The 12,856-nt window shown below is 50.6% G+C and overlaps 1 protein-coding gene across 2 annotated transcripts in view; it reads left to right on the top strand.

Moving 5' to 3' along the window:
- CNTRL (centriolin) overlaps positions 1 to 12,856 on the top strand; it is a 1,008,983-nt gene that overhangs the window by 826,559 nt on the left and 169,568 nt on the right. For both annotated transcript variants that reach the window (XM_078641873.1, XM_078641874.1), the window contains one exon: positions 6,153 to 6,341. In XM_078641873.1, coding sequence (XP_078497999.1) covers positions 6,153 to 6,341 — 189 coding nt within the window. The remainder of the gene's footprint in view (positions 1 to 6,152; positions 6,342 to 12,856) is intronic.

Genomic DNA, 12,856 nt, shown 5'->3' with positions numbered 1-12,856 from the left:
CCCCACTGGTTCTGACCTCCATTCTGGTGGGAAGACAGGAGGGAACCCCTAGGTGAGGAAAGGGGGTGTGTAAGCCTCTGCCAACCCCACCCCTCATTTGGGAGAGGCGAGGTGAAGCACAACTCCGGGCTCCCGCCATCTTGAGGATGGGGAGCCCTACCCAATCAGAGACAGGCCCCCCACCCACAGGAGAGTAGCAGGATAGGGGGTGTACTCACCCCAGGGAAGGGACCCATTGGACCCTGACCTTCCCATACCTGTAACGCCCCTAAATATAGTATTTAGGGGCACCCTTAACCTTCCTTCTTCAGATCCCGATTTTGAAACAAGAAGAAGAAAGAAGACCTGCCGTGCAGCTGCTAACAAAAAGACGACACCAACTTACTTGGCCCCAGCCCTACCGGCCTGTTGATCCTTGAACCTGCTCCTGCTAAAATCCCGCCGTCTCCTGTGGTCAGCAACCTCGAAAACCCCGGAGGACCTGACTGCCTTGCTCATCTAAAGACTGGGATTCCCACGAGCAGTGGTTCTGCTCAAACAGCAACAACCCCTGGTGCCAGCCAGGAACCGCGAATCCAGCACACTCTGCACCCGCCGGGCCGGTGCCTGAGTGAGCAAAGACCACGAGGACGTCCCCCCGACGACTGTGGCCCAGAATCCAGCACCCAAGGACCCTCCACGACGCTCCTGACGACGCCTGCAGCCTCACAACAAGGGACCCCTTCAACCGCGCCCAGCTGAGGGTAAGATTTCCCGACACCAAAAGACACCCCTGCACCCGGTGCCCCACGGCCCCCTGTGCTCAACTCCTTGGTGTCTACCTATCCTACATCATCCCAACTTATCTCTTGAAGTGGTGGTCGCACCTGAAGAATCTCTGACCCCGAGCCTGCCGCGTTTGTTCAACTTCCAGTTTTCCCATTGAAATACATTGGGCGCCCAAAAGCCCAAAAGCACCCTGCACCCAGCCGCCTGAGTGCCACTGGAAGTGCAGCAACTGGAGAGTGGCTCGACCTGCTGGTGTCTCCTGTGGCAGACAGGGGTGGCAAGAGACAGTACTGAGAAATTGCGCGGAGTTGAGGGCAGTGACTCCTTAGCGGAGACAAAAGGGCCCTTGGCGGGGTTCTCCGAGCAGTGCCTGCTGCTATGGGTCCTGTTTGGACACCTCCCGTGTCCAGCCTATGGGTTGCGCGCTTAGCACCGTAGAACACAGAATTCGCCTACAACAGCGCCGCCCTGACTGGAGAGAGCCGTGTTGTGCAGACCGTGGGTATGGTTGCGTCTGAGATGCCTATGCAAGACCCTGCATAGAACAGTTTTGTCCTGTGGAAACCACAACTGGGGGATAGCATAAGGGTAGTTCTGCAACTGATCAAGGCAGGGAAACCATTTTGAAGATTGACGACCTGCCCGTCAAGGACAATGGCAAAAGCGACTAGACCCTCACTTCTTTGACTCGCATTAACGCTGATATTAAGTTATGGGACCATGACAGTGCCGGATCCGGGGAAATATACACCCCCAGTTAAACCCACCCTTGGTTAGCGGCACTCCACGGTACCTGCAACGCCACCAATGGGGAACACTATGGATTTCAAGGCGTTCATATAAATCCCTGACGTTTTGCCGAAGATATGCATCATTCGTATGATGAGGGGGCACAAGGTCGATGAATCTGTGAGGAAGAATAGAATAGAACGTCATCTGCATAGAGGGCAATCCTGCCAGATAACTTCACTCAAAACCCCTCATGTGGGCTTCCATCCTGACCCACAAAGCCAGCGCCTCCATGGCCAGTGTGAATAATAGTGGGGAGATCTGACACCCCTGTCTCGTACCCCTGAGGATCGAGACTGGATCAGATACAGCAACCTCAATTCTAACCGTCGCTTACAAGTCAGTATATAATAATCAGACTTAGGAAAGGAATTTGGGACCTAAGTTCAATCTCAAAAGAAGGATAAATGGGTAATCCCAGCTGACTGAACCAAATGCTTTGTATGCGTTCACTAAAACCACTGGTGCTGGTTTCCCCAGTCGATCTGCAAGAGCTAAGGACACGTCTGATATTACTGCACATGACCCAGTTTGGTATGAAGCCTGTCTGGTCAGGGTGAACAAAGTCTGGAATGTGTATCATCAGCCTATTGGGCAATGTTTTGGCAAGGAGTTTCACCTCCATGTTTAGGAGGGAAATTGGGTGATAGGAGACGAGCTCTTCCTGCGCACGTCCTGGCTTAGGAAAGACTACAAGTTTAGCATGTCTCCAGTACTGCGGAAGCGCTACTCCCTCAAGTGTGGAGTGAGTCACCCCCAAGAGGTGCCTCCCCATGTGAGGCATAAATGCTTAAAAGAATTTACACATGAATCCATTATGGCCCAGGGTCTTCTCAGTCTGCAGCCTCGCTAGGGTCAAGGAAAGCTCCTCCTCTGGAATCACCTCCTTCAATTAAGCCCGTGAAGTGTCCGCAAAGGGCCGAAGAGGTAGGGCTTTCACAAATTCAACAAGTCGGTCATAAGTTGATGTCTCTCTCCAGGCATATACGTCCCTGCAGCGAGCGGCCAAACTCTGGGCCACCTCACTGGTGCCCGACAGCATCTGTCCCTGCCCGTCGAGAATTACCGTTATAGAGGCAGTATAATGGGTGGTTTAACACAGCCTATGCAGCATCCTACCATATTTGTCTTCCCATTAATATATGCTGCTCTGCGCTGCCTGCCATGCCTGCTTAATGTCTTCTAGTAGTAATTGTGAGTACTGTTGCTGTGCAAGGCCCAACTGATGCTGCATACTCCCACCATCAGTCTGACGGCCACGCACTTCAAGCATCTGCATCAGCACCTCAACGTCTACAAAGTCTTGTGCTCTACGTCTACGCTTCACAGAGCAATAGCTGATGTTTATCTTTTGGATCGTCAGCTTAAGAGCCTCCCATAATATTGCTTCAGAAGCCGCAGTGTCAGTATTGAGTATTCTTCAATGGAGCGAATAATAAGTGTTTTGTATGCAGGATTCCACAGATACCAAAGTGAGAGGTGCCAGTGAAAGGGGGGTCTCTTGAGCCCCAGGTGAAGTCTATGGGCCACTGGGGAGTGATCAGGAACCCCCGTGTAGTATGTCAACATTAAACACTCTATGGATGAATATACTGGGGATCAGGAAGTAATCCAGCCTAGATAGGGAGCAATGAAGTGCCGAGTAAAATGTTTACCCAGTACCAGTAGGATGATATGTTTTCCAGGCATCAACCAAACCAAATATGGATGTCAGGGAAGTAAGCTTCGACCTGCCCGTCTTCGCCACACCACTGTGAGTTCGCCACCTATCTATTTGAGGATTCATCACATCATTCCAGTCCCTTCTGATCACTGAGAGGCCTCCAGGCCAGTCTCCCCACAAGTATATCACCAGATCTACAAAGGTCTGTTCCAGCGGACGGTGGCATATATTTACTGCCAAAACGTGAGATATTCACCATATAAGGTGCCTGTTATTATTGTGTATCTACCATGAACGTCTATCCAAGTTTTGGTGGGTTTAAAGGGAACGTTATTCTGAATAAATATACTAGTACCTCTTGATCCCTTTGTGAATCTGGAGTGGAATGTCTAGCGTAGCCATATCTGGCAAGTCAGAGGACCTTGGTGCCAAGAAGGTGTGTCTCCTGTAAGAGTAATATGTCTGCCCCATCCTCTTGGCATGCTTCAAGCCCGCTCCCCATTTAATCTTATTACGAACCCCCCGCAAATTCCACAAAGCTACTTGGAGGTGACCAATGGGGCGGATATCTCTGGTGTCATTCATCAGTGACTATAGTGGATGAATCTGAGTCTCTGCATATGGACTCGAGAAAGAATGTGCACTGGATCTGTGTGACGCAGCTGGAAAATTAATCAACACCCCCACTGCTCCCCCACCCCGAAACTTCTACAAACTAGAAGTACCTGTTGTGGAAGAAGCCAGCTCAGAACCCCAATGGGGGGTACAAAGTGAATAGTCCCAATGGATCCCCATTCCCAACTAAGAATAATTAGACCTATAGCCCTATGGGTCACAGTCGTATGCATTATGTCCCACACTATAAAGAATGCAAGAGTTACCAAACACACAGATGTTACCAGAAACATAGCATAGTTCAAACATTCGGAGAGAAGTATGGACCTCACAGGAAGGCCAGTTTTGGGCTACGATGCTTAATCTCATTGTATGTTCTGCCAGGAGGATCCAGATCTGTTGCATTGTTTCAATGTGGACTTTGTGGTGCGATTCCCCCTGTCACCCTTGGATGAGTCTGAGTCCATAAGAGGCGGGCGGGTAAGGAGTCCTCGGTTTCACGGACTCATCCGCCCAACCGAAGTCGTCCTCTGGAGATAGAAGAACAGAGTTTCTAAGTTGAAGACTACCCGCAGGCTTGACGAGTATAGCAGCATATACTGTATGTTTAGGTCTCGTAGGCATTGCTTGGCCGTCGTGAAGGATTGATGCTGCTGTTACACCATTTCTGAATAGTCAGAGAATATCATGATGTGGTGAGATTGATTGTGCATATTTAAGGAAATGCATCCCTGTCTATATAGTTTAGGATCTTACAATCACTGGTAATGGCCATGCCCAAGGGAGTGTGGTGCCCTGTGAGCTCACGCCACCACAAAGCACGATGAGAGGGACTCTGCGGGTACAAATGATTGGAGCCATTGTGTCAGGAACTTGTCCATGGATGAACCGTCGCACCGTTCTGGGAAGCCAACAAACTGCTTACTACTGCGGTTGACGCGGCCCTCTGTATCCTCCATTTGTGCTGCTAGCTCTTTCGTCAGAACCATGAGAGCAGCCACTTTTTGCTGGAGGGTAACAACTGAGACCTCAACACTAGACACTCTGGTCTCTGCCTCCGCGATCCTTTCCACTGCTTTCCTAAGATCCTTGCGTAATAAAGTGACTACAGCACTGCCAATCCAAGGCATCACACCCCAGGTACTGCTCAGAGCAGGCCCAACAATGTCCAGGCAATGCACACTGCACATCCCGGCCAGCCCACCGTGACAGTCCAAGGCCGGGACATTAATCACCCTCCTGGACGCAGGCTCGATGTGCAGGGGAGAGGCACGGGGGCACAATCTCAACCCAGTGCGGCCGGAACACCACAGTCGCACAGGACCTCCCGGCGTCCCTCCAGTTGCCAAGGGCCAAGCCCGCAGTCCCAGGCCCCAGCCAACACCTGCAGCCCGCCGATTCACTTACCACCCGGGCAGGATTTTCAGGAGTGCCTCCAGTCTGGGCCACCAAACGCTGCTGATGCACGGCGTCACGCCTCCACCGACAATTTTGGGGGTTAGGCAGCTGAATATACATTGATTTTAAAAGGTTTGGAACACACTGAGAAAACACCACTTAAATTCACAAAAAAATAAGACTGAAAACGGAACAGCCTAATGATACTTCATAAAATTCTGAATTATTTAGTTCCTTCAGCTCACGGTCTGTGGAAATCTGGGAGTGGTAGAGCATCTAAAGTGTTCCATTCCACCTTTATGAGACCTCAAGCAAATCGAGGTGAATAGTTTCTATTCCTGTGTGGTCACAAGTCAAAGGATTCCACTGACATCCACTTTCCCAGGAAAATTAAAATCACAGGAAAATAAAAAAATATCAAACTTCAAGCCACTGGCATCTCACAGTACTTCACACTGAACTAGGTTCAACTGCAAGTGAGTTCACTAAGTGCACTTCAGTGGTAGCTAATCATCTCACTAAGGTTGGAGCAGGCAACACTTATCTTTAAAAAAGACTCGCTCATGGAATCTCCTTTGCAGAAGGTAACTCTTTCAGTTATGCTGGGTAGTTCCCCTTGGTGATATGTACATCATCAATAATTGAAAATACCAGGTGTACATTTTTCCTGACTGGTTGATTTTTTTTTAAATGTTGGTACTAGGCTTAAAAGAGACTGAGCACTCTCCTGAAAAGCGATTCTATCTGGCTGCAGTTTTATCACCTCTCCCTGGTGGTGTGACCGACTAGCATCTCCCTGGGACTGTTGTAGTTCTAATTCTAGCATGCATCTCTGTGTGGTTCACTCACAGGGACCTCAGCCTGCCTGTATGTGTTAGTGATTGCTGAACATTATACTATTTGTGAATTTGTCACCTAGGATTTAAACAATACCTCAAAGCGGAGAGATGAGTTGCTTGGTGACCAGGCATCGCTGAAAGAAGAGATCAGTGAAAGTTTGAGGAGATACAAGCAATATCAAGAGAAGGAAGAACAGAAACAGCATCACCTTCAGCAACTTGAAAGAGCCATAGAGGAAAGAAAACATGAACTAGAATTGCAAGAAAAGGTAATAGTGATTTTAATTAGATGTTTTTCATTGGTTCAGTAAATGTAAATGTAAATGTAGTATACTTGTAAAGCGCACAGCTGCCCCAGCAACGGGGCGTCCCGGCGCTGTATAACTCTGGGGAACCCGTCCTGGCTTTCCCTGTGGGATGGTCCCTTGCTGGGAGTCCCCAAGGTGGAGCCAGGCATCCCCGGAATTGGTGGGGCCGTTGTGGAGATTAGGCAAGCTAATGCCCAGAGTTGCCGAGTGGAACCCCTGATTATAGTAAGCACCGAAGCGAGAATTATCGAGTCCGCTGACCAAGGTCCACGACCCTGCCGCGTCGGGAATTGAACCCTTCAGTGGTTGATTGTGTACTAAGGAGTATACTGTCAGTAGATGTGCACTGGTATTTTAAAGTTGTCTGTTTATTGTCATGGTAGCTAGACATTTATCACGCGTTTATGGATATGAAAATTCACCCTAAACTGAGAATGCGATGGCTGTCATTGTATTAGATGTTTCTCCAGATATATGGAAGGTGGAATTGAGCTTGATTAAGGATATATGTATTTAAGAGCTTTGTTCTTACCAGATTAGGTATTCTAAAACAATATTACTTTTAAGTTTATTATAATGTAATCTATATTGTGTAATCATTTTTGCTATAGTTTTTAAGGAGATGTTTTAATTTTGTGTGCATTTTTCATTTTGTGTGCCGTTTTGTTTTGTTTCCCCAAGGCACAGGGCATCATTTGTTCTACAGCTTACTTTACACTTTACACCCCACTCCTGAGAGCTTGGTTGTCCAAGCCTCTTCTTCACAGAGCGCGTTCCCTTCCGCACCTTCCGATAGGGAATCCAAAAAGCTGGAGCAGCTTGGCAAGATACTGTTTTCATCTGCCAGCTTAGGGCTGGGGTCGGTGAACACCGCATGCCTCTTGGGCTGTTATTCCCACTCTGTGTGGGACACGGTTGCGCATGTACTGCCCAACTGTCCGGAGGAGGACAGTACGCTCCCAAGCTATAGCAGCTGGGAGAGATGCAGCTAAGTTTACCATTCGTTGTAGACTTGATACAGCTGGGCAGGGCGATTTCCACGACAGTGGTGCTTCAGCACCACGCCTGGCTGAGGACAACTGGCTTCTCAGGGGATGTCCAGAACACTCTGATGGACATGCCCTTTGATGGCAATCGCTTTTTTAGGAATAAGGCAGATAGTGCGTTGCAACATTTTAAAGACTCACGGGCTACGACCAAGTCCTTGGGCCTGTCGGCCCTCGCCCTCCTCTGCCTTCTGCTTTTTGCTCCTTTCGTGGCCACGGAAGGGGTGCCCCAACACGTTCACTTCAAAGCCACAGGCCTGCGCAACAACAACCTCAGCGCAGACGTGGGAACCGCCGAGGGCAGTCAGTCCATCTCCACCCCCGCAGCATCCACTTCCAAGCCTTCCTAGTCCGAACTTTCAGGCCCATCAGACGCCAGTGGGCGGCAGGGTTTGTCATCATCTCCCCCACTGGCACAACATCACCTCGGACAGGTGGGTGCTGCAAATCGTCCGAAGGGGCTACTCCCACCCCTACGAGACTACCCCAACAGCCATGCAACCTCAATACCACCACATATCGGGGGACCATCTTGCGCTTCTTCAGCAGGAAGTCATTGCCCTCTTGGCTAAGGGTTCCATCGAGCACCTTCCTGGACGTCAACCGCTTCCTCCGGAAGGAAAAGTTCAAAATGTTGACGCTAGCTCAGGTCTTGTCTCCCCACGACCCTGGTGACTGGATGGTAGCATTGGACTTGCATGACGTACATTTCTACATGCCCATCCTGCCTGCCCCTCGGGTGTTCACGAAAGGGATGGCGGTGGTCGCAGCTGATATGCGCAGAACAGGGTTTCCAGTCTTCCCCTATCATGACAACTGGTTGTTGATGGCGGGCTCGCCCCAAGCAGTCATCTCCCACCTCCAGACTACGGCCGACCTCCTGCATTTGCTGGGGTTCTCCATCAATGTGCCGAAGTTGTGCCTGATTCCCTCTCAGAAGCTCCTCTTCATCGGAGCGGTTCTGGACTCGGCGCGGTTTCGGGTTTATCCTCCCGAGCATCGAGTCCTGGATATTCAGTCTATGATTCCGATTGTTCAGCCTCTATCCCGGATTTCGGTCAGGATGACCCTCCGGCTCCTGGGCCTGATGGCCTCCTGCATCCTGGTAGTGCAACATGCCAGATGGCATATGCAGGCTCTGCAGTGGGACCTGAAGTTCCAGTGGGAACAGCATCACGGCAACCTGTCCGATCACGTCCAGATCTCTGAGGGCACTGCACGACACTTGCAGTAGTGGCTCATGAATCGCGATTGGGTCAATGGCAGATCCCTCTCCCTTCCCCATCCGGAGATCACAGTTGTGACAGACACGTCCCTCCTGGGATGGGGCGCCACATGGGAGAGGCAGAGATCAGAAGCCTCTGGTCTCCGGCGTAGTCCGGGCTCCATATCAACCTTTTGGAGCTTCGTGCAATCCGACTTGCACTGAAAGCATTCCTTCCCTCTGTCCGGGGAAGAGTGGTGCAGGTGTTCACGGACAACACCACCACCATGGGGTACTGCAACAAACAGGGCGTGGTGGGATCGTGGACCCTATGTCAGGAGGCTCTGCGCCTCTGGACATGGCTGGAACATCAAGGCATTACCTTGGTGGTTCAACTCCTGGCAGGTTCTCTGAACGCTAGGGCGGACGAACTCAGCCACCGGTGCATGATGGATCACGAATGACGTCAGAACTCGGACGTGGTGCAAGGTCTCTTTCTGCAGTGGGGAGAGCCTTGGTTAGATCTATTCTCCACCGAAGAGAACGCGCAATGTCATCAGTTCTGCGCGTTGGAATTTCCAAGGTGGCACTCACTCAGCGACGCTTTTCGTCGTGAGTGGAGTTGCGGTCTGTTGTACACCTTTCCGCCTATACAACTTCTGCCCAGAGTGCTGAAGAAGATTCGGCTCAACCGGGCCCAAGTCATTCTTGTGGGTCCGGATCGGGCACGAAGGTACTGGTATCCCGAGCTACTCAGCATGGCGATCGATCCCCCGATCCGACTGCCTCTTCGGAAGGATCTCTGTCGCAGCAGCAGGGGACGGTCCTCCACCCGAACCTGTCCAGCCTCCACCTCCATGCGTGGAGATTGAGCGGCGACAGTTGACAGCTTTCGATCTTCCTCCCGAAGTCTGTGATGTCATTCTGGCAGTCAGGCGTTCCTCCACAAAAGCGGTATACGCCTGCAGGTGGAACAAGTTTGTGGTAAGGTGCACTGCGAAGGATGTGGATCCCCTTTCTGCCCCTCTTTCTGAAGTTCTTTTGTTCCTTCTTTCTTTGGCCCTGCAGGGCTCTGCTCTGGGCACTATCAAAGGTTATCTTTCGGCCATTTCCGCCTTTCTACTTCTTCCTGATCAGCCTTCTCTTTTTAAGTCCCCGGTTTCTGAAAGGCATTACGCACACGTTCCCTCCTGAGCCGTTCATCATGCTACAATGGGACTTGAACCTTGTCTTGACGTTTCTGATGTGTACTCCCTTCGAGCCCCTTCATAACTGTCCTTTGCGTCTTCTCACTCTCAAGACGGCTTTCCTGGTAGCTATCATCTCTGCCAGTAGAGTGAGTGCGCTCCAGGCTCTTTCTTCTAAACCTCCTTTCCTTTCTGTTCATCCGTCCTTCTTTCTTGCCAAAGATTGTCAAGCCCTTCCACATCGGGCAGACCATCACTTTTTCCCACCTTCTTTCCGCCTCTGCATCCTTCCAAAGAGGAAGAGAGACACCACCGTCTGGACCCAAAACGTGCGCTCTCGTTCTATCTGAAATGCACACAACAGTTCCGGGTGGGTGACCAGCTCATTGTTGGTTACGTAGGCGCCAAAAAAGGTTGGGCTGTGCACAAACGGACCCATCTCTCTGTGGGTCGTGATCTGCATCAAGGGCTATTACTCGTTGGCTAAGAGGGACTCTCCTGTGGGGCTGCGTGCCCATTCCACCAGGGCAACAGCAGCCACTACTGCCTTGGGACGCGGCGTTCCCTTGCAGGACATTTGTCAGGCAGCTACGTGGGCCTCGCTGCACACGTTTACCAAGCATTACTGCCTTGACAGTCAAGTCCGGAGACACGGCTTCTTTGGCCGTTCTGTTCTCCATGACTTTCTGGTGTAATCCTATTCGGAGACCCACCACCGTGGTTGGTATTGCTGGGCTATCTATTCTAAGGTAAGGAATCTATCACTAACATGTCTCTTTCAGATGCACAAGTTACTACTTGTGTAACAATATATCTGTAAGAGACATTAGTTAGTGATAGATTCCTTACATCCCCACCCATCCTCCCCGTTCTGTGAACGTATTACTAGGGTTAAGGACATCCCTTTCAGGGCCCTAGTTTCATGGCACCAGTAGTCCGTTTCTTGCATGGCTCTGCGTTCCTGGCGCGGAAAGTTGTGCACAGAACTGACATCAGCGCGCATGGGTGGCGCCTAAGTAGTCTCCGTGACATCATCTCGGTGCATATGACGCTAGCGACGGACGCAGAGCTACACGACGCCACCTACTGAGGCACAGGGGTACTGCTAGCAAAACTTTCCAGATCCAGTCTGACGCCTGGGGATATTCTAAGGTAAGGAATCTATCACTAACTAATGTCTCTTACAGATATGTCGTTACACAAGTAGTTACTTGTGCTTCTGCCCCTCTTTCAGAGGTCCTTCTATTCCTACTTTCTTTGGCCCAGGGCTATCTCTCGGCCATTTCAGCCTTTTTGCAGCTTACAGATCAGCCTTCCCTTTTCAAGTCCCCTGTTGTAAGTAGATTTTTAAAAGGCATTACTCATCTTTTCCCTCCTGTTCCTTTCATAATGCCTCAGTGGGACTTGAACCTGGTTCTGACATATTTGATGTGTGCTCCCTTTGAGCCAATTCACAACTGTCCTCTTCGTCTTCTCTGTAGGAGAGTAGGATCTGCTTCCACTTTTTGCTGATGTTTCACTATTTTCGACTTTGTCTGGCTGGGATCCTGCTATCCAGGACCCCAGCCTAGCTGCTTTTGCCTCTAAATTGATTGCATGCACTTTAGGTACACTCCAGATTGGATTCTGGGATACCCTTATAAGTCCCTTGTATATGCTGTACTATATACCCAGGGCATAGGTACACCAGAGACTTCCCAGCGGCTGCAGCATGTATTATGTCAGCCCTGGGTGACCATTCAAAATGGCACAACGGGTCTGCTACAGCAGCCTGTGTAAGGTAGTGTATGCTCCCCTTACTTAGATATAGGTTCCCTATATCTACCTTATATCATTGCACATATAAACCTATGTCAGCCCTTATCAATCCTGAAAGCTGGGTGCTGGGTTTTGTGTGAGAGGGTGCCCATACATGAGCAGGGCCCCTCTGCAGCCTTTGGAATCTATTCTCCGGGGTTGTTCTGTGATGCAGCCAACCATATACTCTTAAGTTCATTATAACCTCCTGGTAAATGCAAACTTTGAAATGGCTGCAAGGAAACATGTCGTGTTTGGCGTCATAACCTTAGAATCATACCTCCCCGCCAGTACTGGCAGGGGAAGAATTATTCCACCCTCCTAGAGGGAGAAATATGACAGCACCAGTACACCCATTACCAGCTTTCTCAACCCTGGCATCACAAGATGGATGCTGCCAGCCACAGACACGCGTCTGCCCTCCTGTTGCTGGACAAAACTCCGGTAAGGGAGGGTGGACAATAGGTTTCCTGTCACAGGGAGGTGTGACCACCTCCCAGACAGGCTTTAGTGTATTGGGGCTGGGTGGGTGCACTCCAAGAGTGCTTTGATGTCTGCACTGGGGGCACATTTGGTGTCCCTGTGCTTAGTCCAGCTCAAACCGGTTGCAGGGGCACTCAGTTCCTGCTCTGGCACTAAACTGGACAAACGACATGGGTGTAACCACCCCTCTGTCCTGACCCTCCCATAGGTGGGCTCCCAGAGTTTGCCCCCCCCTTTCCTTGAGTATAAAGTAGGAACTTCTGACTACAGGACTTTAGATATTACCTGGACTGAACTCTGCTACAGAAACCCAGTATCCTTCGTCGATCTACGCTCTGCTGGACGACTGAAGGATCTCCCCTTGGAGTTAAGGAGTTACTCCCCAGGAAGGCAGGCACCTCGACGCATTTGACCGGTTTGCAACTACGCAGCTCCTGAAGGACTCCGAGGATATTGCAACACAGGAGGTAGGTTCCTAAGTTTCCCCAAGGCCGACCAGTGCTCTCAGCAAACCTGAGACCTGCAGCCCTCGTGGGGACTGTGCAACCCGAACCCCTGGACACCATGCACATTTGCAGCAGCACATTCTTTTTGGCGATCCCTGAGGCTGTGCTTTGGGCTACTTGTAGTCCAAGCCCCGAGCAGTATTTCCACTGAAGATTACTGGCCTACACTCCACAAGTGTTCGGTGGGCTGGTATTGTGTGATTCCTCTAGAGGTCCCTTCACGATCCCTGGTCCGTCAACATGCTGGTCCCTG

Source organism: Lissotriton helveticus, chromosome 5_1 (genome assembly GCF_964261635.1).
Source record: "Lissotriton helveticus chromosome 5_1, aLisHel1.1, whole genome shotgun sequence".
NCBI classification, from domain to species: domain Eukaryota; kingdom Metazoa; phylum Chordata; class Amphibia; order Caudata; family Salamandridae; genus Lissotriton; species Lissotriton helveticus.
Note: the sequence above shows the minus strand (reverse complement) of the source record. Positions and strands in the feature narration are given on the sequence as shown.